Below are 27,022 nucleotides of genomic sequence, written 5' to 3'. Positions count from 1 at the left end.
TTACATGTAATTACCTTCCTCCCCATACAGTAGATACCAGACAATTCTCCCTCTCTTTGTGTTAAAAATTGTATAATTTAATTGTCTCTTCAACTAAACAGTCATACCCTATGCCTCCATGATCTATTCTCTTACCCAGTTTACCCAACATAGCTGTCATTGTCAGAGATACTGAGAGACTTTTCAATATCCAAAATTTCTACTTGCTCCTCTAACTTCACTCCGTGACCCACTATCATCTGGCTTTTGCCCCATCATTCTACTGATTTTCTATCACCAGAATCTTTAAGGATATCTTATTAGCTAAATCCAATGACCTCTTGTTCACCCTCATACTATCTAAACTCCGTGCATTATTTGAAACTGGTAACCACTCTTTTTTTTTTTTTTAACGCAGTTGATTGTACATAACTGTGGAATACAGAGGTGAATATTATTACCTGTGTGTAATATGTGATGTTTAAATCAGGATAATTACTATACTCAACATTATACAATGTAACCACTCCTTCTACCTTCTTAATTGCTCCTTACTTCTAAAATATCTCCTTCCTCTGAATTGTCTTCTCTGACCATTCTTCTTCCTTGATCTATGCCCAAAATGTTGGCTAGACTTCCCAAGGCCTCAGGATTCTTCCTCTATTTCTTTTTTTATTATGTTCTGGTTTTTTTGTTTGTTTGTTTGTTTGTTCCCTGTCTCCCTCTAACCTTCACCTCCAGCAATTTCATTCAAGCACTGGGTCCCAGCCACAAACTGAGCACTGAAAACATCCAAATCTATAATACATATCTCGAGTTCTGTCTTCTCTTCTAAATTTCAGACAGCTATAACCATCTAAATATAATTCAAATTAACTGTCATGAAGGCACTTATGAATCCAAAACTGAAATTATCTCTCCCCTATGGTCTGTTTTTTCATCTATAATATGGTTAGAGGTATCACTAGCCAACACTACTTACTTTCTCACATAAGATACCTCAAAATCATCCTCCACTCTACCTTCCCATACTTATTCCCCATATACAATTGGTTAACAAGTTATGCTAATTCTGTTTAAAAAATCTTTCCTCATCTGAATTCCTATCTAGGCCCTGCCACAGTTCAAGTCCTAATCATGTTTTGCCTGCACTACCAAAATAGCTTCCTAACGGATTTCCCTGTCTTCAGTTTCTCCATTCCCCAATCCTTTGGCTGAAAGAATTTATTTTTAATTTTCTAAAAGTGTTTATAAAAAGAAGTAGAAAAAAGGCAGCATTATAATTTATCACAAGCTAAAGTCTATGTTTTAAATGTTATAGAAGGAATAAAAGAGAGAGTAAAAGATGATTTCAGGTTGGAAGAAGAGAACACAAAAGATTAAGAGGGACAGATATAAAACCGCTAATGACAGCAGACAGTAGTAGAAAGGAAGTGATCCATGAAGGCAGGCCAGGGTTCTGTCTTTGACTCTCTCCACCCTTCCTGTTCTATACGAGGGTACTTCAAAAAGTTTGTGGAAAAATACAATTAAAAGTAACACAATTCTTTTCATGAACTTTTGGAGACCCCTCATATTCTCTGTGTTATTTCAACCACTGCTATGAATTCAGCTTCCACCTCCCAATACTACATCTCGACCCCTGATGACTCTCCGAAGTTCTAGACCCATGTATCAAACTGTCTATTGGGTACTTCCACCAGCTATCTTTTTCTTGTTTTTTGTTGTTAGGGTTTTTTTTTTTTTTTTCTTTATGGGGTTATATTTTAATATAGATTCAGAAAGAAGGGAAACACACATGGCTGTGAAATAACTCCCTTCTCTTTATGACTGAATTTTATTCTATTGCATGGATATACCACAGCTTGGTTATTTGTTAACCTACTGTGGACCAGCCTGGTTCATTACATTTCTGGCCATAAAGATGAAGTCCAACAGGTATCTTAATACAATATGTTTAAAGGTGAACTCACCCCAGACAACTTCTTTATTCTTCATCTAAGTCTACAGCATCACTTACTACTTAGCCCCCTGTAGTGAGTTATGCCCCCCAAAACTCATTGAAGCTTGAATTGTGTTCCCCAAGTTTTATGTATTAGAAACTTGGCCCCCACTGTGACTGTTAAGAGGGTGGGAAATCCTATTATGGCAATTGAAAGGTGGAGCCTTAAAGAGGTGATTGGATTATAGGACCATGCAGTAGTAAATGGATTAAAAATGGTGGTCAGAGGCGTGGTTCTGAGGGCTTTAAATAAGAGGAGAGTCTGTCTCTCTCTCTCTCCATGGCTTTCTCTGCTTCCACCATCTTGCAACATGAGACCCCTGAGTCACTGTCACCACCACCAGATGGACTTTGAACTTCCCAGGCTCAGAAACTGTAAGCAATAAATTTCATTTCTTTTATAAATCACCCAGTTCCATGTACTTTGTTATAAGCAAAATAAACAGACTAATACAGAAAATTGGTACCAGAGAAGTGGGGTGTTGCTTATAACAGACACTGGAAAATGTGGAAATTGCTTTGGAACTGGGTGTTAAGGAAAGGTTGGAGGAGTTTAGAGGACTCAGAAGAAGACAAAAAGACAAGGGAAAGTTTGGAATGTCTTAGAGACTGGTTACGTGGTGGCGAGAAGAATGCTGATAGAAATATGGACTGTAAAGACACTTCTAAGGAGGTCTCAGATAGAAATAAAACAGAATTTATTGAAAACTAGGGCAAAGATCACCCTTGCTATGAACTGGCAAGGAACTTGGCTGCATTGTGTCCATGCCCTAGGAGTTTGTGGAAGTTGAAACTTAGGAGTTGTGAACCACAGCATTTGGCCAAAGAAATTTCTAAGTAGCAAAGCATTAAGGAAGCTCCATGGCTACTTGTAACAGCCTACACTGAGTTATGGCAGCAAAGGCATGACATAAAGCCAGAATTTAAAAAGGAAGCAGCGTGTAAAAATTTAGAAAATTTGCAGCCTGACCATGTGGTACAGAAGCAGAGAGCATTCAATGGTGCAACTCAGCGACCATTAACTAAGAAGATTAGTACAAAGAAGAGAGATTATCAAGAGGAGAAAAAGGCCCTGAAGGCATTGCAGAAGCCTCTGGGGCCAATCCTTCCATTTCAGGCCCAAAGACCTAGGGAGAGAAAACGGTCTTGGGGAACAGAACTAAGGTACCTTCCACAGGGTCACTGCTCAGGACCACCTTCGGAAACTGCTTCCAGCACCAGTACCCCAGCTGCTTTGGCTACTCCAGCTGCCTTGGCTACTCCAGCTGTGGGTAAATTGGCCACAGGTGTGGCCGGACCCACAGCTTTAGAAAATACAAGCTGGAATCCTTGGCGGCATACACGTAGTGTTAGGTCTGCAGGCTTGCAGAATGCTAGAGCTGTGGAGGCTTGGGAGCTTCCATTCCGATTTCCGAGGATGTATGGAAAAGTCCGGAGGCCCAGGAAGAGATTTGTCACAGGGGTGGAGTCACCGCAGACAACCTTCACTGGAGCAATGCCAAATGGAAACTTGGGGTCAGAGTTGTAGCAGAGAAACCCCATCAGCACCATATCTAGTGGAACCATGAGAGTGGGACCACCATGGAGACCCCAGACCTGTGGAGCTACCAGAGTGGAACCCCAGCCTAGGAGAGCTGAATTGTGGCCTGAAACCAGGAAAGCCATAGGAGTGGAGCTGCCCAAGGACTTGGGGACCCAACCCCCACACTAGCATGCAGAGGAGGTCGACCATGGAGTCAAGGTACATGATTCGCCAGCTCTGAGATTTAATGCCTGTCCTGCTAGATTTCAGACTTGTTTGGGACCTGTTACCCCTTTCTTTTGGCCTATTTCTTCCTTTTGGAATGGGAATATGTACCCTATGGTTGTCCCACCATTGCATCTTGGAAGTAGATAACTTGTATTGAATTCACAGATGGGACTTTAAACTTTGGACTTTTGAGTTGAAACAAGTTAAGACTTTGGGGATGAAATGAATGTATTTGTATGTGAAAAGGCATGAGATTTGGGGAGCCAGGGGCAGAATGTAGTGAACTGAATTATGCCCCCGCAACACTCATTGAAGCTTGAATTGTGTCCCCCCAAGTTTTATGCATTAAAAACTTAGCCCCCACTGTGACTGTTAAGAGGGTGGGAAATCCTATTATGGTAATCGAAAAGTGGAGTCTTAAAGAGGTGATTGGATTGTAGGAACCATGCCATAGTGAATGGATTAAAAATGGTGGTCAGGGGCGTGGTTCTGAGGGCTTTAAAAAAGGGGGAGAGTCTGTCTTCCTCTCTGCTCTTTCTGCTTCCACCATCTTGCAACATGAGACCCCTGGGTCACTGTTGCCACCACCAGATGGACTTTGGACTTCACAGCCTCAGAAACTCTAAGCAACAAATTTTATTTTCTTTATAAATCACCCAGTTCCATGCACTTTGTTAATAAGCATCATTAACGGACTAATATACCCCCTATACAAGAAACCTGGGAATTATCCTAGGTATTCTCTCATCGTCATCCCTGACATCCCTATGAATTCTACTTATCAAATGGTTCTCTACGCTCCTCTCCATCTGTACTTCCATTGCCTCAGTTTACCTCTCAAATTTCTATGGCAGATCTATAATGGGTCTCCATAACTCTAGTCTCTCTCCCCATTTCCTTTCCATTCTATTTTCTATTCTATGTCCTGAGTGCTTTCTCTGCAAAACTCTAGAACAAGTTAAAACATGAACCCTTTCCACTAATGGCTGATAAATAAAAGGTACAAGTTGATATGGAAAGGAAACACAAGACAGCACTTACAAACAGAGCTAAAACAGTGAAACTTTGTACCTTTGAGATTTAACTACCTTCCTAAGTCATATCTTAATATCTGATTTATTTTTTTTCTCTCTATCTTGACATAAGACGTTTTAAGAAGAAATAGTGTGTTTTTCAATGCTCATAGAACAGAACATAATGCCCATATAATAAATAATAAATGCCCTGATCTTCCAGGGGGGAAATAACTTAAAACCCCAAAGAGTGTATCTCTGCATGGCTTTGTCCGTTGGGAGCATAAAGGATGGTAGAGAAGAAAATTAAGAGAGTTAAATTAGAAAACAAGGCTGGGGTGAGACTCTAATATCAGGACAAGGAGTGCGTCACAAGGAGCCATCAAATGTTTTAAGCTTAAGAGTAGCATGATGTTAGGAAATATTAGGAGAAAGAGATTAAAAACAGGAATATTATTTAGGAAGCAGCACGGGCATTCCCTAAGTGGGAATGAATGTCAGAGAAGTTTCTGAGGCATTAGCAACAAGACCTGGTGACTGATTTGATTTGTTATTAAGGAAAGGCATGTGCTGATGATTTCAAATTTTCTGTTTTGAGCAACACAGGCATACATGAAGGGAATAATTTCCTGGGGTTATAAAAATAAATAAGCAGGAAGCCATTGGTTTGAAGCTGTCTAGGTACTTTGAGTTCCTATCTAACAAACCACAATCTAACTTAGTATGTAAACAAACCATAATCTAATTTAGGAGTATAACAAATGGCAAAGTTTTAGGCAATCACAGGTACCTGGGTTTCAGCCCATCACAGACAGTGAACAGATCAGGCTATGTTCAAATAAAGCAAATTCCTCCTCTCTACCACCCCCAAATAAGTCAAACACCTAGCTGTAGTCAATCATGTGACTTGTCTGCTTTGTCTCCATTTTTGGCCTATAAGAAAGCTCACTGCTCGTGCTGCTGTGTGTTCTCTGAATCTTATCTTGTTCTGAGTACTACCCCATTGATGAATTATTCTTTGCTCAAATTAACTATTAAATTTGTCTAAAGTTTTTCTTTTAACTAGGAAAACAGTAAATTATATTATGAACATTTTGATTTTGGGTGTCTTTGGAACATGCATAAAAAGTGAATTTAGATCAGGATTTGGCAAACTGCAGGCCAGATCATGCCAACTATATGTTTTCATAAATAAAGTTTTATTGGAACACAGTCATGCTAATTTCTTCAGGTATTATTTAAGGGCAGAGATCCTTTGCCCACAAAGCCTCAAATACCTTCTGTCTGGCTCTTTACAGAAGACACTTGCTAACCTTATAATTCAGAAATCAAAAGTCTGGAAAAGGTACTACAGAATTTTCCTCCAGGGGGCATGCATCAGAGGCTACTGAGGGGTTTGGACGCTTTCCTGTTCTAGAACATTCCATCTCTAGGAGACGGCTCCCTCGGCATGGGAAAAACCACTAGGGGAGGGAGGGTGAACTTTTCTGACTTGAGTACAAGTGCTTCATTTTCCAGATTCCAAGTCTTTTCTGACCACTCCTGTTTCTACCCACCTTCCAGGACTTTCAACCTTGTGGCGTATCCTCTTACATCCGTAGGAGGGGGAGGAGCATTTCTCACGCACTCCCTCCCACCCCCGCAGTCTCCGGTAGTTGGAACAGTCCCACAGTAAAAGCCCCGAGGGTTGGGACCCAAGGCGCCATTTTGCAGAAGCCGAAGCAAGGAGGGGGTCCTGTCCCACTTGCTCCTTGGGCATGGTAGGTGGGCGTCTTCAGTCTGGACCTCCTCTGGCCTCTGGCTGGAGAGGTGAGGACTGGTGGGAGGTGTCCTACGGAGGGACAAGCCAATCGAGGGGTCATCACGAGGGTTGGAGGAGGGAGGGGGAGGGCTAGGAGATGGAGGGGCTAAAGGGGAGGGGCGGGGACAACAGGTTGATCCATCCCCACAGGGCCAGCAAAGCCACTAAAGCCCTCAGCCCTCATGGCCTTGAAACCCGAAGACCCCTCTGGTGGGTTCCAACATGGCGAAGTGGTGGCCTTCATCAACGACAAGATGGCCAAGCACACGAAAGGTCCTGAATTCTACCTCGAGAATATGTCCCTGTCCTGGAGGCAGGTGGAAGACAAGCTCAGGGCCATCGTGGAAGATAGTGAGCTGCCCAGTGAGGCCAAGGAGGCCTGCGCCTGGAGCAGCCTGGCCCTGGCCGTGCGCTTCGCCGTCAGGCAGGGGCAGTTACAGGGGCTCAGGGTGCAGTGGCTGCAAGAGTTCTCCAAACTGCACAGGTCAGCAGCACAGAGACTGTCCTCAGAGCTGAAGGAGCTCCAGGAGAAGCAGAAGATGGAGCGCAAGGAGGCGGCCTTCCAGCTGCAGCAGACCCAGACCCAGCTGGAGGAGTTGCAGAAAGAGCTGCAGCTGCTGAGGTGGAAGCTCTTCTGGGCGGTAAGATCACCCTGACCTGTCCCTGCCCCGTCCCCTCGCCCCGCCCCCTCGCCCCGCCCTCTCTGCCCCAGAACGCGTCTCAGCCCTGCCCACTTCTCTCCAGGAGCTGGACTCTCAGTCCCAGCTGGAGCGGGCCGCAGAGGGGCCAGGCCTGGCCACTGCCAGAGGGGCTGGGCGCAAAGGAGCAGATGAGGAGGAAGAGGAGGCAGCAGGGGCCGCTGGCGCTGCAGGAGGAGGAGAGGTGGAGCAGGATGCTGAGGGAGCTGTCCCTGCGGAGGCAGCACAGGAGCCGGGTGGAGATCTGCAGCTCTTGGGAACCGTGGAGCAGAAAAATTACACTTCTGGAGGGCGGGGGGGGGAATATCTGAGGTCAGTGGAAATAGCCATGACTTATGTCTCCGAGACCCTGAACCCCCCGTCCACATCCTCGCCGGAGTTCCTTCCTGTCCAGCTCCCTGACTCATTCACATACTCATATGAATGCCCTTACTTCCCCTTCCCAGACACATGCCCACCAGCAGCCGTGCCACCGGCTGCACCTCAGATGCCTCCCTACTGGAGGGCCCCTGATGTTAGTCTGTTGTCTGATGTGGGGGCTAAGGGAATAGACCCTCAAAAACTCCAAAGGGACTGGAGAGACTCCCGACCCTATCACCGGAGACAAGTATTTCGCACTTCCGGGGGATGGAACTGCCCTTGGTGCAATACCGTGAATTTTTCACGGAGGGAAGTTTGCTGCCATTGTGGGAGGGGAATCTGGCTACAAAACCCTCAATGAATTCAGAAATGAGAAATAGAACACAATGGGAAATCAATTTTCAGGGGGGAGGGAGGGAGGGAGTGGGGAGGGGACTCGGTGGAGTAGGGAGAAGAGGATAAGTGGGAGGATGGGGTAAGGGGAGTGGGAGGATGGGGTAAGGGGAGTGGGAGGATGGGGTAAGGGGAGTGGGAGGATGGGGTAAGGGGAGTGGGAGGATGGGGTAAGGGGAGTGGGAGGATGGGGTGAGGGGAGTGGGAGGATGGGGTGAGGGGAGTGGGAGGATGGGGTGAGGTGAGAGGGAGGTGGGGTAGGGTGGGAGGTGGGTGTAGATGGTGGGGAGGTAAATGTATTTTGATGACCCCCATTTTATTCCAGAGCATTAGCACTCAGTATCCCAGAACTGCTGCAGCTTTTATTTTGTGTGTGTGTTTCCTCACACCCCCCCACCTTAGTGTCTGGTGGACCTGGGCAGCTGTGTATATAACACCCACCCTCTCCCCACATCTAGGCCTTAGATGAGTGGAGAAGGAGTGGACATTTGACCCATCCTGAGCCAAACAATAGATTCACACATTAGAGAATCTGAATGGAGAGAAGATTAGTTAGAGTGGTGTTGGGCAATAAAGCAGTGGGTCATTTGGAGTTGGGGCTAAGGTCAGAGCCACAGAGGCTGAGGCCACAGCTAAGGCCTGGCCCTGGCTGTGGGGGAGCAGAACCAGGTGCTTTACAGAGACAGGTGTCTTTTAGAGGATGTCAGTGTGATGTTCCAGGGAGCAGACAGGCACAGAGCTAGTAGATCCTGTGACTCCAGAGAGGTGGAGAGCATAGCAACGGCCCAAGCACTTTTCACTCCCTGTGACTGTGCTACGTGAAAATCCACATTGCACAGATCCACTTTTCTTTGAGCTAACCTGAGTGGATTCCTGCTCTGGGCATCCAGCTTATTTCCAACTCTGAAAATGGCGCAAGGACAGCAGTTGTGAATAATATACCATCAAATAAGATGCTGAAACTGGTTAGGGAGTTGCTTCAGGATGTGGCGAATACAGGGGATTCTTGCATGCAAAGAAGCCACAGTAGTGAATTGGATAGGAAGCTCCTTCGTGTTCTTACATCACAAGAAATATCAAAACAGGCTCCTGGAGTTAACCCTGGGTTTATGTTTCACTCAAATCAATGTGGCAAAATTTTGCCATTCCTAAGGGTATCTGGCAGGGTTGCATTCAGAGGATGCCATCACTAACAGCAGGCAAGGACTGCTATGACTGTGAAGCCCCATGACAGGGGACTCCTCCCCAGTCCCCAGTAGGCAGAAAAGGAAGCAGTCACATCTGACCAGGAAACTGATGCCACTGCAAGGAGGTGAGTCAGCAACTGATAGTGCCCAGAGGGCTTACTGGTCTATGCCATGGGTCAAAGCATGATGCCATCTTGAGGGATTCTCCCCCCCAGCACACCACCAAAATACGTGTGGGAGGGGAATCTGACTACAAAGCTCCCAGTGAATTCAGAAAGTGACAAAAAACAGAAACATATACCAATTAGAAATCAACTTCCAGAGGGAGTGGGGAGAGGTAGAGGAGGACGGGAGTGGGTTGGGTAAGGGGGTGGGTGGGAGGATGAGCTGCTTTCCACCCTCTGATGACTATAAGCTGCGTTGACGGGCTACATTTTTGGTTTAGCCCACAGGTGGAAGGATGGGGAAGAGTTACACCTGCACCAGACAGACACAACTGGAGGGACCCTGGACATGGCCCAGGAACTGTCGACCTAGAGACTGAGAAGCTGTGGTGACCCTGGGACATCTCTGCAGCAGCTGGATATTACTTTGGGTTGCCTCCTGTTGAGGATAGTATGATAGCTGTCATCAGGGTTTGAAGTCAGATCCCCAGCTTGTTTATATCTCTCTAGGACAGGGTTTCCCAACCTTGGCACTCTGGACATTTTGGGTCAGATACTTTTTATCTCAGGCAGCTGTCCAGTGCATTGCAGGTTGTTTAGTAGAATCTCTCGCCTCAACTCACTAGATGCCAGTAGCCTCCATCTCCCCACCCCACCCCAATTGTGAGTGGGCGTGGGGAAGGGAATGGGGTTGTAGAAGAAAAGTACCTTTAATCTGCACAGAGGACTCAATTATAATAGGGCCCAACTGAAAGAAAATCAAAGGGGAGGGCGGTGGGAGCCTAGGAGGAGGCAGTGAGGTACATAAGAGCAGTCAGAACAGGAATGGAATCAAAAGACGGGAGCTAAAATGTGTCCATTGGGTCTGGTGTCAATTCTGGATCTTCGAGCAGACCAGGGCAGTGGCGGGGGAAGAAGTCAAACTGTAGGACTGAGAAGTGAGGGGGGAGTGAGGAAGTGGCGTCAGTGAGGGGACGCTCTTTCTGAAGAACACTAGGTGTGGCGGGAAGGAGTGAGGTGGGGGCACATGGTTGAAAGAGGGTTCTTTTGAATAGAGGAGAAACTTGAGCCATGGGGAAGGAAAGAGCTGAAGAAAGCTTGAAAATGTAAGAAATGTGAAAGAATGAGATATTGCATACTGTGTTGGAGGCATGACTAATGTATTATTAAATAAAAATAAATCCTATGACAGTATCCCTTTTGTTTTTTGTAAAACAATCTCCCCAAAGTTCTGTGTATATATGTATGCAATATATATTTGTTGATTTATGTTTGTTTTACAATATAGATTTATGTTGGAGTAAGCATAGAAAAAATATGGAAAAACGTTTAGCAAATAAGTTATTACCTAGGGAGGGTGGGCTCAGGGTCAAGGAATGGGAGGCAGTGGGGTGCCGGAGTATAGGGTGGTACGGGGTAGAGTAAGGGGCAGAAGATAGAGGGGCTTTACTTTATATACGTCTGTTTTATGAAAGTAAAATAACTAAATATTCACAAAAATACAAAAAAAAATGAATTTGCTGGCTTGGATGGATTTGGAAAGGACACCTCTTACTCTGGGACAGGCGGAGAGGAGAATTAACACTGATTGTGTGGCCAGAGGGGAGGAAACCATGGGGCTCCTTCCTGTGTATCTGTTAGACACCTGAGAGTGAACAAGGATAGAAGGCTGGGATGGAGATGGGAGGCTTCTGGACAGTGGCAAATTTAGGAATAACTGTGGGGGTGGGGCAGGGAATGGGGTGGTGGAAGGAAAAGATCATTAAGCTGCACAGAGGACTCAATTAGAATAGGGCTCAACTGAAAGAAAATCAAAGGGGAGGGTGGTGGGAGCCTAGGAGGAGGCCCTAAAAAGGAAGGCGAGTAGTTTCAAAAGAGGCACCGGACACAAATCTCTCTGGTGCTACAACTTGTTTTCATAACTTTTTTTTTTTTTTTTTCAGTAAAAGATTCAGTTGGTTTATTTCTGATAGGATTACAAAAAGATATTAACATTTTCATGATTTAATGTCAATGCCCATTTAAAAGTTTTTTCTCTATAAGTCCAGAGGAAAGGATTTAATAAACTAAAATTAAGTCTACTTCCATCATTGAATATACTCTACAAACCCAACAAAAGTGATCTGAATTGGTCTTTGAGCTCATGGGCAAACATGCTTAGTGAGATGGGCAGCTATAGAAAATGACAGCTTTGAAAACAACATTGCTGGGCAAAACACCCAACTCAAATGGGTGAGGGAAAAGGATGGAAATGTTGTGGGGATGAATGCCTTGTTCAAAAACAGTGAATTTGACCTCGAGAGAAGCTGTAATGGTCTCTGGGCTTGCCATTTGAGATAACAAGTGAAGTGATGAAAGGGAATAACCAGAGAAGCCTCCTGTGTTGACCTCTCTTTTTCTGATGACCCACACACATGCTAGGAAGTCAAACTTGATGACACCTGTCTCTAAAATAATAGAAAATAAAAATAAGTCAAACCATATTTTATTGTTTAGAAATAATAGTTCTTTTTAAATTTTGTTTCATGTCATGTGGGATCAAAAGTTGGCCAGTGTTTTTGTATTAAAAACCTCTAAACCATGTTGATTTAAGGGTTTCAGTCAGTAAGTCAACAACCAACATTTACAGAAAGCCTGCTCTATGTGTGTGTACAGTGTTTGAGGGGGTTCAGGAGTAAGCTTCAGATCAAGTTAAAAAGGAGGAGGGAGAGATCTCTTGCCTGCGAGTAAAAGGGAAGAATGCAAATATGAAATGTGGCCAACCCCCTTTCTTTTATGGGGAATTAGGGAAGGCACTGAAAGCGGATCAAGTTAACGGGGTTGAAAAAAAATGCATATAGTATCTCTATATACCCAGATGAATGTATATTGCCTTTGTGTTGAAGAGTGTGATCTGGTATGGAAGTGAGTGTGTGTAGATTAGCGTTAGCCTGGGTCTTGTTTTAATGAGATCAAGGCCCCAGTGTGGAAATACCTATGACCGTTCTATGCAGCTTTTCTCTGTTTCATAGCCTTAGATACAGACTGTACCCATCAAATATTAACCAATGATACAAGGTGGATCACTCCTCACATTGATGAGAAAGTGGGATGGGAATGGTTTCGTGTGAATTCACCTCCACCTCTGAGAAAACTATTTGGAGTCTATACTCTGATTAACAAGGTGGGGTCAGCAGCATTGCTTTTCTCTAATAAGGGTAGAGTCATAGAAGGGAATTTAGCCCCTTTAAATAGACATTTTCTGTATGCAACATCATCTGCCAAAGTCATGCCTTACTACCTGACTGCATGGTAAGGTGTTCATTAGTTGTGTATTTTAGCATCTTTTCTAAGAATTAGTCAATGTCTTAAAATTGCATGCTCATAAAATATATCTGAAGCCTCCATAAAACAAGGGTTGGTTATTGCTAGGTTCACACTCAGAAATAATGCCTTGATAAACCCAAGTTCCAGCCAAACTGACCCTGCTGTTTTTCCCTCAGCATAGCCCATGTTTCACTGCCTCCTTGCCCTTGAAGATTGTTTCATCTGCTGGGAAGATCTCTACTATTGCCACCTATTTAGATCCTCAAGAACCATCTCAAGCACCCCTGATTCTGTAAGTCAAACGCTATATTCCCCTACTGTCTACTACTAATTTATCTCTATTTTTCTTACAGCACATATCACTTTCTCTCATGTGTGATAGAATAAAGGACATTCAGTTAGTGTTTTTAGCTTTCTCCCTTCCTTGCCCTTTAAACATAATCCTTTCTTTGGCTGCGTGGGTCTTTTCAAATCCAGCAACTTCTACAGAGATTCTTGGTATGGAAGATCAGTTCCTGGGCTTTTAATGTGCACAGTAGGAGTAATGGGCAGATAAAAGCTGAAGAATTGCAAGGAGCAATGCTAGTTTAATTAAATTACATTGGAACAAGTGCTTCTTGCAAGGAAAAACAAGTAATAGATGAGAAAGGGCAAAGAAAAGAGAAACTTGCAGAGGATGCATTCCAGAAAGTGTTTTAGTTGGGAATGAGACTGAGGAGTGATGAGAGAGGTGTCTGGGCAGCTGCAGCAAGTGAAAAATATTGTTAGTGGAAGTAATGTGAAAAGATGATTTCAAGTGTTGCTGGGAGTTACAAATTGGCTCCCGTTAATGTTTTTCAAGGAACTACAGTAAATACTTTAATATTCAAACTTTTAAAGATATGTTTAGTTGCTGTACTATGTTTCCTAGGTTACCATTCTATGCTAAACCACATGGGATTCTGTATTATACTTGAGTTATGTTTGTTTGATTGGAATTTAGATATGTGTCCTAATTCCTCTTTTAATCCGTTAGAAGTCCTGTCATTTGCTCTTTCTTTTTTAGTACCTTTCACACAGGAGGTTCTCAGTAAATATTTGTTTAATTAATATAACACACACTTGAGGACTGAAATCATATTGACTTAAAAAATCACTTTTATTAAAAACAAACAAAACTGTAGTTAGGAAGAAATGAGCTCTCACTTCTATCCCACTATGAAACATTTTAACTTTAAGGTGAATGGAAGGAAGAGATTTCATGCAATGAGTTCATGCAAAGTTCCTCAATCTCTCTTCTTTGGTAGAAAACAACTTCTAATGTTTGAAACTGAAAAATGATCATAAGGCGTTTCAAACTTTGTAAGACAAGTAGTCTGGTTCTATCTCTGAAAAGTCCTGATTTAACCTGATGCTCACTTTTCATGAACTTGGAATCTCTGTTTCACTGCCCTCTGTTGTCTGTCCTCATTACCAGACAATATTGTACTCTGAGGAAACTGAAAACCTACAAAGGCACAAAACTTTATACAGGCAGGAATTAACATAAGTAATCATATCTCATTTGTTATGATTTACAAATACAGATTCCTATAAAGAATGGTAAAAGCAGGTAATCTATGAGAAGACAGTAGAGCACACTGATTGTGTGTATAAGCCCTGGAGTCAAATAGACCTGCCCAAGTTTCAGTTCCACCATTTACTAGCCATGTGTCCTTGGGTAAGTTCTTTAACTTGTATAAGTATTGGTTTTATCATCAGCAATAATATGATCTACCTCGTAGAGTTATCTTGAAGATTAGCACAATGTTTGCCATATAATAAGGGCTAAAAAATCAGACCTAGTAATAACAGTGGTGGTGGTAGTAAAAGTAGAAATAAAAGATATTGTATGAAGTTCTTAGTCTATATTAGCATTCATGCTAAGCGCTTGTCAGCATTCTCTGAGGTAGGTGCTGTGATCCCTGTTCCTCTGTAAGTCTTCTCTCTCAGTTAATAGCACCACGATTTGCTCAGTTGCTTAAGTCAAAAGCAATAGGAGTCATCTCTTGTTCAGCTATTTCTCATATCCAGTGCATCAGTATGTCCTGTCAGCTCATCCTTCAATACATATCTAGGATCCATTCACGTTTCCCTATTTCCATAGCTATCACCCTAATCCAAGCTACCATCACATCTCTCCTCAACTGATACAATGGCTTCCCAACTTGGTCTCCTTCCTTGTCCCCCTACAATCCATTCTCACCAGGGCAGCCAAAGTGATCTTTTTACAATAGAAATCTGATCATGTTACTCTCTAGCTTAAAACAAACAAACAGAAACAACACTCTTCTTTTGCCCCTGATTACTAATAAAACTCAACTTCTTATTCTGGCCCACAATATGCAACAGTATCTGGCCTCTGCCTTCTCTTTCAAGCCTCATCTAGTGCCATTCTCATTGTGCTCCATCCAAACTGCCTTTCTTTGGCTTTCTTGAATATTATAAGCTTATTCCCATTTCATGACCTTTGCACTTGTTCACTCTGACTGGAACACTCTTCCTCCATATCATCACAAGGCTGCTTCCTTCTTTTCATTAAGGTCTCAGCTTATATGTCACTTTCTCTATGAAGCCCTTCCTGACCACCTGACTAAAAGTATCCTTCCAGTCACCCCTGCAACATTACCCTTTTTTACTCTCACCATAAGCATCACCCAGTGAAGTCTTGTGAATGTATTTGTTATTTATGTTTCCCCGACTCTAGAATGTAAGTTCCATTAGAGCAGGCACTTCAATCTATCTTGTTCAATGCATATACTAACACCCAAAGCAAGTGTTCAAAAGATGGAAAGTTGAACAAACAAATGAGTCTTCACTTTCCATTTGAGAAAAGCAAGGCACAGGTCACACAACCATAATAAACCATCACTCCTTAGGTTCATGTTGGAGTCAGAACCAATAGTTTAGAGTTTGCATACTGAGTCCACTAGTTAAACATAAGTAATCATATAAACTACTCAAGGTTACACAGCTAATAAGTTATAAATTCAGGATTCAACCCCAAGAACTCCAGCTCCAGAGACCATATTCTTAATAAGATACATTAGTAGTGGTGTAGAAGACTGCACCACAGTGTTAGGTATAGAAGAGTCCTAGCTAGTTCATACACTTCTTTAGTAACTCTTTAAAGTCAGATATGTGCCATAATTTTCTCTTGGGTTCACTATAGTGATTGGCACAATATTAGGCCATTAGATGTATCTAAAGGATAATTTCACTGCAGTTACTTTTCATGCCTAAGACTAGAGTCATTGCACATCTTCAGTCCTCTTCCCTTTTAAGGAGTTGGGCAAGATATATACATGTTGTTTTATCTCTAACAGGAAAGTAGATAGAGGAGAAGCACTAATTTACAGCATTAGAATCCTCTTGACAGAATACCATTTAATACACTGTAGATAACAGTAAGGACCCCTCTATTGACCAGACTTCAATGCCACACAAGGGATTAAGCTGGAATTGAGGCAGTAGCCACATACAGGGACATCATTTGACCCTACTACTGAGTGATCAAATGTACTCTAGGGAGAGTGGCAGGTTTCCTCTAATCTTCTATCTTGCCATAGGAATGTGCACTCTCCTACTTCACTTTGATACAGATAAAACTTGCCCCGGCCCTTCTCTAAGATGACTATACCTTGCTGTCTATGTTAATGTTGGAGTCAGAACCTACTAGTTGAGAGTTTGCAAACTGAGTTTACTAGTTGAATCTGAATATGGGGTTTTTGGGGGAGGAAGGTTCTCCCAAATTTAAATTTGACAATTTCACACAAATATTCAGATTTCAGGTTTTTCTTCAAAAAAGCATAAGATCTGGCAATGTTGGGCCCTAGGTCCCTCTAAAATTAAGAGGTCAGGGAGAATATGAGGACCCAGGAAAGGAACTTAAGAAAGAATAACTGATGGAGATGGAGGAAAATTAAGAGTGTGACTCTCTGAAAGTGAGGTAAAACACATGTCATTAAAAGAAGGGAGTGATCCACGGTGCCAAATGTGCTTGCACATCAAGTAAAAAGAGGACTGAAAATTGAACGAGCCATTGGATTCAGTACTGTTGAGGTCATTGGAGACATTGATAAGAGCACTTTTGGTAGAGTGATGCAGGTATAATTTTGATTGGAATGGGTTTACTAAAGAATGGGTGGAGAAGAACTCAAGACTGTGAGTGCAGACAATTATTTTTTAACAGTTTTAATTAGGTGTAATTGATATACAAAGAACTGCACATATTTAGTGTGTATAGTTTGATATGTTTGGACATATGCAAACATCCGTGATACCATTACCATACAAGTTTTTCTTTGAATTAGTTTTTTTAAATGGGAGCAAGGAATTGGGGGCAGTGGGTGACAGGAGAAGTGGAGTTGAGAGGATTTTTTTAAAATGGCATAAATATCAACCTGTGTGCTTGCTGATGGAAATGAACCAGTAAAAACAGAAAATTCCATGATATAGGAGCAAGATGGGTGATGTCCTTGAGTGGGTAAACAGGAATAGGATCTAGTGCACACATGAAGTGATTGACCTTAGATTGAAGCAAAGCCAGTCCATCTGTGATAACAGGCTGGAAGGCAGAGTATGTAGGTAGAGATGCCAGTAGGTGAGTGGATGTAGTGGAATTTCACTCCTTCAGTTTCTTCAGCAAATGGAAAGCAAGGGGAAGGATATGTTAAAGGTTTGAGGAGAGGAGATGATGTAAAACAGTCATCTAGGCAGATGGGAGACTGAATGGACTTAGAATATATGGTAAAAATACATGGCAGCATTTAGTGACACTACATGGTAGCATTAAGGGTTCATTTGAAGTTTGAGATAATGAATTTAAAGAGAGACAAGTCAATATTATTATATATTTTCCTTCAGCCAAGTTCAGCTGCAAGAATGCAAGCACAGCATAGATAATTGGGTGTAAACAGTGTTGTTGTTTTTCACAAGCAAGTAATATGAAGGGAGAAAGAGTCAAGAGAATCAAGAAGGTATATATGGAAGGGGTTATGATTGATCATTGAATTTAAACTATGCTGGGTGGGAAGAAAGAAAGGGAATAAAAAAAAACTGTGGGAGTCCAGTTAAGATGGCAGAATAGACAGTCCCCCATGTCACTCTTTCCCACAAATCAACGAATTTACAACTATAAAAATGTTAACATCAGCCAAGCTGGGGCTGCTAGAGCTCAGGAGAAGAGGAAGAGAGACCTACGGAGTTCATGAAGGCAGGAGAAATCATAATAGGGAAAGAAAAAACTGCTCAGAGTGTATCGTGCCTCAGCTGCTTTAAGGCTGGAGCTGCTGAGCACATGGAGCAGGAGCCAGCAGAAGCCACAGTAGTGCCCTTCAGATGGAGTTGCTTGGAGGTGGCAGGGGAGAAGAGGGGTTTGGTGGCCCCCAGGTCAGCAAGACCATTAATAGGGTTCCCGTGGACCCATGCAGGAGCAAGGAGCCAGAACAGCTGAAAAAGGGGAGCCATTCAGAAGCTGGTGAGTCATCACAAGGGACTGGCGCAGGGCCTGTCCCATGGGAAGTATTTGGAGCATGGGCAGTGGGGGAGACAGGCCCACCATGAGAAAACTGGGACACAGCTAGGACGTCTGATCCATCCCCCAATCAGCACAGGACCACTCAGAGGAGACTGGTCAGGAATGCAGAATTGCATGGGATGCAGTTTGATGAACAAACCCAGACCTAGATCAGAGTTTCTACACAACCCAGATACACTGGGTCTCTGGAGAGATGGAAGTACCTATAAGGTCATCCATTAAACCCTGAGATGCACAAAAAGCCTTCCCTAGGGAAACAGCAGCAAAGCAGCAATTTCGCTCAAACACACAGCTCAAGTAAGTACTGGTTCCCACAGGAAGTTCTCCCATTTTAGAAGTAAGCAAAGGACAAAAAATTAGTTCCAGCCAGGCACACCACCAGCACCTTGGGGCCCTCCCTGGGGGCCTAGGGTATGGAAGCGGGGACTGGACACCCCCACCCTCAACCAGGCACACTGCCAGCACATTGAGGCTCTGTCTGGGGGCCAGGGGCATGGATCCGGGGACCAGAAACCCCTGCCAAAAACCAGGCACACCACCAGTGCCTTGGGGCCCCACCGAGATCCCTGACGCATAAAGCTGGGGACCAGACCCCCTCCCCACAACCAGGCACACCACCAGTGCCAAGGTGCATGCCAAAATCATCACCTCCATGTGGGTGGCCCACCACAGCCACCACCGTAACCAAGGCTGCCACGAAAGTGGCTAGACATCATAACCACCATGCAGATGGTCCACCAGCCACTGGAGTGCATTGACACAAGGAGAGTCACCAGCAGAGACCAAAGAAAAGAAGAGAATGTCTCTCTCCTCGAAGTCCATTCCACAGTGACAGAAGAAGCAGCTGCTGTATGATAATATTGGGGGACATGAACACACCTCTCAGCATTGGACATGTATGCAACAAATCAACAGAGTAACCATTACTCTTTCAGAGGGAGAGAAGAAATCCAGGGTTATCAGTGGGGGGAGGGGGGAGGGAGAGAGGGATAGGGAGAGAATGGACAAGGAGCATAAATAATAAGCACTATTTGTAACAATATACATACTAGTAATATTGATTTGATCAACAGATGTCAACATTGAACCCCCCCCAAAAGGATAATCAATTACGATTCAATAAAAATAAATTGTCAGATCTATGAGTCAGAGGTCTGGGTAGGATCAGTAGACTACTGATGATGGGATATGGAAAGAATGAGGTAGAAAAATAGGAGGTGGTGGCAAGAGAGTAGAATGCAGAAATGAGATTATGGAGAGGAGTGCTACAACCTCCAATACTCTGAAATATTTCAGGTGGTCTACCACATTCACTGCATTAAGTTAACCCCTGAAAAGATTTTGAGTTTGTAACACCTGCAATAGGTAAAATCCTTGATTCTGAGAAAAATAGCCATAAGACAGAAAGTCACTGAAGTTTGTGTAATGCAAGAGATGAAACTAAAAAGTGCACCTGAATACATGTGTTAGCCAGCTCATCAATAGCTATTTGAAATCGATTCTTGTTTTATGGTTATCAGATATAACCCATCAATTCTTACAAAGCAGGTGCTGTGGATTGATTGGTGTCCCCCAAATTTCATATATTAGAAGCTTAATCCCCACTGTAACTGTTGATGTGGGAAATCCTATTATGGTAATTGAAAGGGGGGTCTTGAAGAGGTGATTAGATTGTAGGACCATGTCATAGTGAATGGATTAATAATGGTGGTCAGGGGCATGCTTCTGAGGGCTTTAAAAGAAGACCACGTGAGAGGTTATTCTCTCTGCTCTGCCATTTTGCAATGTGATACCGTATGGTCACTGAAATCATCACCAAAGAAAGCCTTCACCAGAAATGTTCCCTGGACTTTGGACTTCCAGCCTTGAAACTGTAAGCAGTAAATTTTGTTTTCTTACAAAGTACCCAGTTCCAGGTATTTTATTATAAGAAATAGAAACTGGCTAATACAGCAAGTAATCCTGCTAACTGACTAAACTGTAAAAATTTGCTTTCCTCCAATAAACAAATTGAATGGAATTGAAATTAAATAGATAATGCACGTTATATTTGTATTACATAGCTAATGTACAACAGTATAGTTATACTTCTGAACATTACAATACATCTAATTACTGTTAATTAAATGGAAATAAAGTACAATTGCCACTTCTTTACTATTTCAAGTTATTTATAATTTTATTATCAGTTTGATTATCAAATTTTGGAGGTTGAAAGGATAGTTTCTGTCAGGTTAGATATGTGTTATTTTATGCACAATTGCTAAAAAAAAATAATGAAATCAAGCGACTCCTGCTTATAACCAAATACAGGTAGACAAAAGTAACTAATTGCATTTCACTGTAGCCTACAAAGACCAGGGAAGGCATTGCTGCTGTCTCAAGACCCTGCTGTACAATTTTAATCTTTTCTGAGGTCAATTAATTCTGTAAGATCCAGGCTTTCACTTTTCCTACAAGAACTATCAGCTCTCCTGGAAATTGCTACCTAGGCAACCGACTTGTTGACACTTAACTTTCCAAGGATCAATAGTTAAGTTGGAATTGAATTATGAGAAATGCTCACTGTCCTTGAAAATCCCTTGTTATCCATGGTGGGGAGTAAGGTAGGAGGGTGGAAGATGATAAGAGCTATTTTTTAGTGTCTGAGATAGACTAGGACAATCACTTTTCTTTCTAAAGACACAGGCTTCTTTGCCATATGGCATATACTGAATCACATGGTACATAATCAATGAATTTCTGTTGATTGGAATATAAAAAATTGCTTATATATGCTACATAGACACTTATAGGTCAGGATCATTTAATGGCCATTAAAATCAGGCAGAATTACTGTACTCATAATTATTTCTTCTTTTTCATTATGAATACTTCAAATATACTCAAAAAAAAAAAGACAATATAATGAACTGTCATGTACCAAATATGTAGATTCAAAAATTATCGACATGCTACATTTCATTTCAAGTCCACCCGCATCAACTTTTCTGGTGATGTTGTTTTTCTAGATTAATAATCATTCAAATGTGAATTGACTATTCATATTTGAATAATCAAAGTAAATGTTATGCCTCCAGGCTGGATAAATACATGAAGGAATTCTTTGGAAAGAGTTTGTGAGGCATTCAAATTTTGAGAATCTCATTTATTTCAAGGAATAGTAAAGACCAAAAATATTTGGATTATGTTTTCATTTAATAATGGTGCTCTTTGTTCTGTCTACTTCATTGCAGAGGCAAATGGTTATAATGATTTTGAACCTATAACTGGCTCTCTGCACTTAGCTATGGTTATCCCCAAATATGTAATTTTTACAGATGTTCAATTATATTTAATCATTCTTTTCAATATCTGTGAATTCAATTCAGGATTATACAAATATATTTATCTTCATCCACAGCTTAAGTCACCCCTTGTTCCAAACTGTTGAGAAAGTAATATGTAGGATTTTGTCAAATAAGATTATTCTCATTATTTTTATCCTATTAAGTGTCTCCCTTGAAAAGAGTGGGGTGGAGAGGTGGGAAGACAATAATTCTCACATTGGCACTACCTCTCAAAATAGGACTCAGTCCTTCACAATTTCTCTATTACTAACCCATTAACATGCTGAGAAATTCAACAAATCACTCCTGAGACTGGCCAGAGAAAAATTTTAAAATGAGGAATTGGCTACTGAAAGGTCATAAACAGTAAACTTCTTGTTATGATTCAAATGGGTGGAAAATATTATTAGATATTTCATATCTGCATTTTTGGGAAGAGGCAGCTGGCTGGTATGGGGAATCCGAACCCATGACCTTGGTGTTATAAGGCTATGCTCGAACCAACTGAGCTAAGCAGCCAGCCCCCTCATATCTGCATTTTAAGCACAATGAAATCAATAGAGTAATTTTAAATGAGGTCAATAAAGCATAGGAAAATCATTCATGACTACCTTAAAGTTGTATCAAACTGGGAATTTTAGGTGAACACTGATAATGTCAAATTAAGAGCCCTTTTCACTATAAAAATCATTCTCTTGGCAATAACATAAAATAACCTATATGGATTGAATTTCTCACTTGGCATATATTTTAATTCAGTGGCTACTACTAGATCTGAAAAATAGGTTCATTATTCATGGCTAAATGCTAGCTATTTCATTAATGTATATCTGGAATAGATTTCTGTGTCTCTGAATTGACAAAAGAGTGGTTGCTTCTCTTAGAACAATGGTTTCCATTTTTTTTTTCCTTACCAAGACACAAATGAGGAATAATCAAAAGTTCCACCTACCTCTGTCAATCCCAATCACTCTCTAAGCCCTGCTGCATAAACAAAAGAGATCACCAGCTATGCTTGAATCTAAGCCTCTGTTCAGTGGAATGCCATCCCTTTCTTTTCTACTGTTTTACATGTGAGTTGAGAACCACTGATTCAGATGGTATCTACAATACATATAAACTGTCAATCTGATATGTACTTGAAAGAGAGGGACATCTATAGGAAAGGACTTCAGGGACATTGGGAAGTTTTACTATCTCCAAAGTACTCCCTCACAAGTGAACTCGTGCATGAAATGAAAGAGGGCAGAGGTTTGTTTAAAAGCAAATATCCTGTCAGTCGAGAGGACCTAGAAGCAACAACACTCCAGTAATAAGCACACGTAGCACCCAAATTTTGGTTTCTAATACCATTCTCCATTAAAAGGAATCAGGGCTTTATGGGAAAATGGCTAAGACTAGGACTAGGGAAGGAAATATACAAGATAAGCCTGGAGCATCTTTCCATAATGTAAAGAAATGTTAAAAAAATAAATAAATAAAAAACCACACAAGATGGGGTTATATGGGGTTATATATCAAAGGGACAAAAGAACTAACTGAAAGAGCTCCCAGTGGGCAAAGGTAAAAGAATTTGAGCAAGAAAATCAAATAGTATTGCATTACAATCCAATGTAAAAAATAAATATCCATGATTCCATACTGATATTAATAAATAAATGTGGAAGAAGAGACAAATCTCCCATTCAGAAGAATTCCAAATAATTTATATAGTTATTCCACCCTTAAGGAGGGGGAGCATAATTTCCCACTTCTTAAGTGTGGACTGTGAATAACAACTTTCTTCCCAAGTGTGTAATATGGAAAGGGAGGGAAAAAGAGTAACTTAACGGTGGACAAACACTAACTCAAGCCAGTGATCAAGACAATATCAACAGTGATAAGAGATTTTGATATACCCTTGATGCAGTGTGATGAGAATGGTATTTTACTGTTGTGGTCTTCCTGTCAAAAATATATTATTTCTGTATAACCGTAAGAGAAATATCAGATAAATCCCAATTGAGGGACATTCTACAAAATATCTGACCAATGCACCTCAAATTGTCAAGGTCATCAAAAACAAGGACAGTCTGTGGAACTGCCACAGTAAAGAAAAGCTAAAGGAGACATGACAACTAAATGTAATGTGGTATCACATATAGGATCCTGAAACTGAAAAAGGACATAAAGGAAAAGCTGAGGAAATCTGAAGAAAGTGTACTTTCTTAGTAATAATTTACCACTATTGGTTCATTAATTGTAACATATGTACCACAGTTACGTAAGACGTTAATAAAAGGGATAACTGGGTGTAGGGTGTACAGGAATTCTCTGTACTATTTTTGCAATAATTTTGTAAGTCTAAAACTGTCTTAAAATTTAAAAGTGTATTTAAAAGCAAATAGGAAATTTTTATTACAGTACTTTTTTAGAGACAAAAACTGGAAACAAAGTGTATGCTCATCAATAGAGAAATGATGGACTAACTTGTGGTATCATGGAATATTAAGCAACACAGTATATTCTGTACTTAAAAGAATGAGTGAGCTCTTCATCAATGTAGTTGGAGAGATTTCCACTATGTATCGGTACCAAGAAAATGCAGAGAAATCTTTAACCCTTCTTTGATTTTGTAAAACAGTAAGGAGAAAATCCCCATCTAAATACGTTTGTATAATTTAAAGAGAAGGGAAAATGTATGTAAGGACACACACTAAGGTGTTAACATTACTAGGAGCAGGGGAATGGGGTTAGTGGGGAGAAGGAGAAAGAGGGGAGGTAGCAAGACTGAGGACATATGCAGGGCCGGGGAAGTAAGCAATAATTAGTTCAACAATTCATTATAAGCTTAGCACCTGTAAATAGTGGGCTGATGCTTTGCAATAAAACTTTAAACTTGTGAAATCAACAAACAAACAGAGCAAACAGGGATGGGGGAGTAAAAGAGAAATATTTTTGAATGAAAGTGGGGGATGGAAAAGGGGGCGACAAGAAAAGAGTAGCAGCACCCTTGAGAATATAGTGTCAGTCACTACAGCTGAATTACACCTACTTCTAAATTTTGCCACTAGCTACCCAAGTAGGAGAAAATATTGCTGATCACTAACAGTGTGTTTAGAATGACTGCTGCTTCTGCCAAGAGCCTAAGGATTTTGCCTATCACGAACAGAGACTAAACTCACCATTTGCTCCCTGAACACTCCTCCCACCCCAAAAAGTGATTCTTAGAGCATCAAGAAGGCTTTCTATTTATATACCACCTTGTTCGCTTGGCCTTTTGAACAATGAGGCTTTGCCAGGGGCTTCCAAGTGCTTTTGATGAAGAAGTGACTTAGCTTTAGCATCAAAATCCACAGGAGACAAAAATAGGAAGGGTCTGCATTTTCAAGAATTTAAAATCAAATAGAGTGCAGGTCCCTGGTGAGAAAGATCAGAGACTCCCATAATGGCAGAATTGAAAGATGGTTTAAAGGTCATCTCAGCTACCTACTTCAATACCTAATCCAGTCTTTATCTGAGATGCTAGATCCTAGATCCTAACACTGGGGTAAAGAGGGAAGGGAGAACATATTGTGGAATCTCTAAGAATAAAACAGATTGCTTTTCACTATAAACTTCTTGCAAGTGGGATTGTGTCTGTGATATCCACCCAGAAACTCTTGATGACTGTATGTTTACAGAGCTCCATGCTGAATATTTAGACATAGTGGACTCAAACTCACACTGAAAACTCATTTGCTAAGAGATCTCCCAGCAGCATTTGAAGCTATTTTTGACCAACAGATAGGTAAGACCTTGGCCTAAATGATATTTTATTTCATTTACATGGCCAGATGTCAAGATCCTTGAGCCAAATGGCTCTATACAAAAACAATTGTTAATACAGGACCCTGGGGCAGGGGTGGGGTTGGGGAAAGAATGAGTCATATAATTTTCTAAATTAAATAAGCATTCACAGTAAATGGGAGTTCTATTTTATGAAAATCTGATAAGAATTTGCTGTGTAGTTCCAATAAATAATTAGAATAGAATTTACTGAAATTCCACATGCATTGCAAACTTTCAAGAACATATCTGCTGTATGACATAAGGCACACCTGCATACACTCCAGCCCCAATCAAAACACAATTAGCCAAGTGATTGTGCAATATTTTCACACAACACTCACCTTAAAACACAAGTGTAGAATCCACTGTCTTGTGCCTCAGCTGAGTGAAACCATATTGAATCATCTTCTTTGCTCATCCTGACCTCTGAAAAGATGATGGGCTCTTCCAAATCACCTTTGTTTTTGTACCACATAAGCCTGAGCCCAGTGCTCTGTGCCATGCTATAGTTGGTGCGAATGTAACTGTAGAAAAGGGCACATTTTACTCGGACTGGTTCACCTGCCAAAGCCATGTACGTCTTGAGATCTACTGACCAGTCAATGCAGCCATCCACTGAAAGAGAACCAGAAAAGGCATTGTTGATAATAATGGTAAGAACAGTAATCATTGCCAACATGTACTGAGGACTTTCTGCAAGCCAGGTACTGAGTCTAGTGTTTTACATAGATTACTTCATTCCATATTCCTAGTGATCCTATGAGATAGCCCAGTGTCTTGCTTAGACCTTAACAAGCAGAGCCCCTGCTCTAGCCCTGTGCTTTGGGGTGTTTTCCAATCCTCTGCAGCAACCCTATGCTTGGAGTAGACTAAATCCTCCAAGGAGCTACAGCAGTCTTGCCTATAGGGTTGTTCTGGGGCTCTAAGGCCAGGTCCCAATTCCAGCAGAGTGGTTTGACAAGAGGATCATTCCTGCTAGCCATGCAGTATTTCCTTCACTGCATTGTGTGAAATTAGACAGCTAGAAAGACACTGGCGTGTTGGTTTTAGGTGACTCAAATTGTTTGTATAGACAGGAGCCCCGCAAAACAAAAATTTCCAGGACACCCCTACACAACTTAGGAGCAGCCCTGAAATTAACACTTTTATTCTTACCTTACAGATGAAAACACTGAGACTCAGAGAAGTTAAATGACTTTGCCCAAGGTCACACAGCTAATAAGTTGTGGGAAACTAGCCTCTGATTCCAGGGAATGTGTTTTTAACCCCTACTCTATACTGCCTATGCCTATAATTGTGACAAGAACCACTGTGTACTTTATTTGCCTTTGAGAAAGTAAATGCCGGGGTGGGAAACAGTGAGCATCTAAAGCGATTATTTGCTATTATATACATGCCAGTTTTCCATGGTATGACCTATTAATAGCAGATATTTAATTGTCAGTCAATTTTTCTTTATACCCTTAGGCCTCCCTTGCTGCTTAGCTGTTGTGTGCTCATGGGAATATATTATATTTATGTCAACTTTAATCAAATAATATTAGGTGGGTAAATCTACCATTAAAGAAAATACATATACAGTAAATTCCCTTTTTTCCAGAAGGGTTAGAAACGAGACACTGTGGCTAATTTAATATGCTAGTCAATATAGTTAGCATAGACATTCTACCTCC

General features: G+C 41.6%; 2 protein-coding genes across 2 annotated transcripts in view; one reads left to right on the top strand and one right to left on the bottom strand.

The window, feature by feature from the left end:
- The window catches only part of IL1RAPL2 (interleukin 1 receptor accessory protein like 2), a 565,961-nt gene that overhangs the window by 522,105 nt on the left and 16,834 nt on the right, over positions 1 to 27,022 (bottom strand). The window contains exon 4 of the mRNA XM_063084855.1: positions 25,691 to 25,964. Within this exon, the coding sequence (XP_062940925.1) occupies positions 25,691 to 25,964 (274 nt within the window). The remainder of the gene's footprint in view (positions 1 to 25,690; positions 25,965 to 27,022) is intronic.
- On the top strand, positions 6,728 to 7,964 carry TEX13A (testis expressed 13A). Its single transcript, XM_063083696.1, has 2 exons — positions 6,728 to 7,159; positions 7,287 to 7,964. Exons 1-2 carry the CDS (start codon positions 6,728 to 6,730, stop codon positions 7,962 to 7,964), a joined length of 1,110 nt encoding a protein of 369 aa, XP_062939766.1.

This window comes from Cynocephalus volans, chromosome X (genome assembly GCF_027409185.1).
Source record: "Cynocephalus volans isolate mCynVol1 chromosome X, mCynVol1.pri, whole genome shotgun sequence".
Taxonomy (NCBI): domain Eukaryota; kingdom Metazoa; phylum Chordata; class Mammalia; order Dermoptera; family Cynocephalidae; genus Cynocephalus; species Cynocephalus volans.
This window is presented reverse-complemented; position numbering and strand designations above follow the sequence as displayed.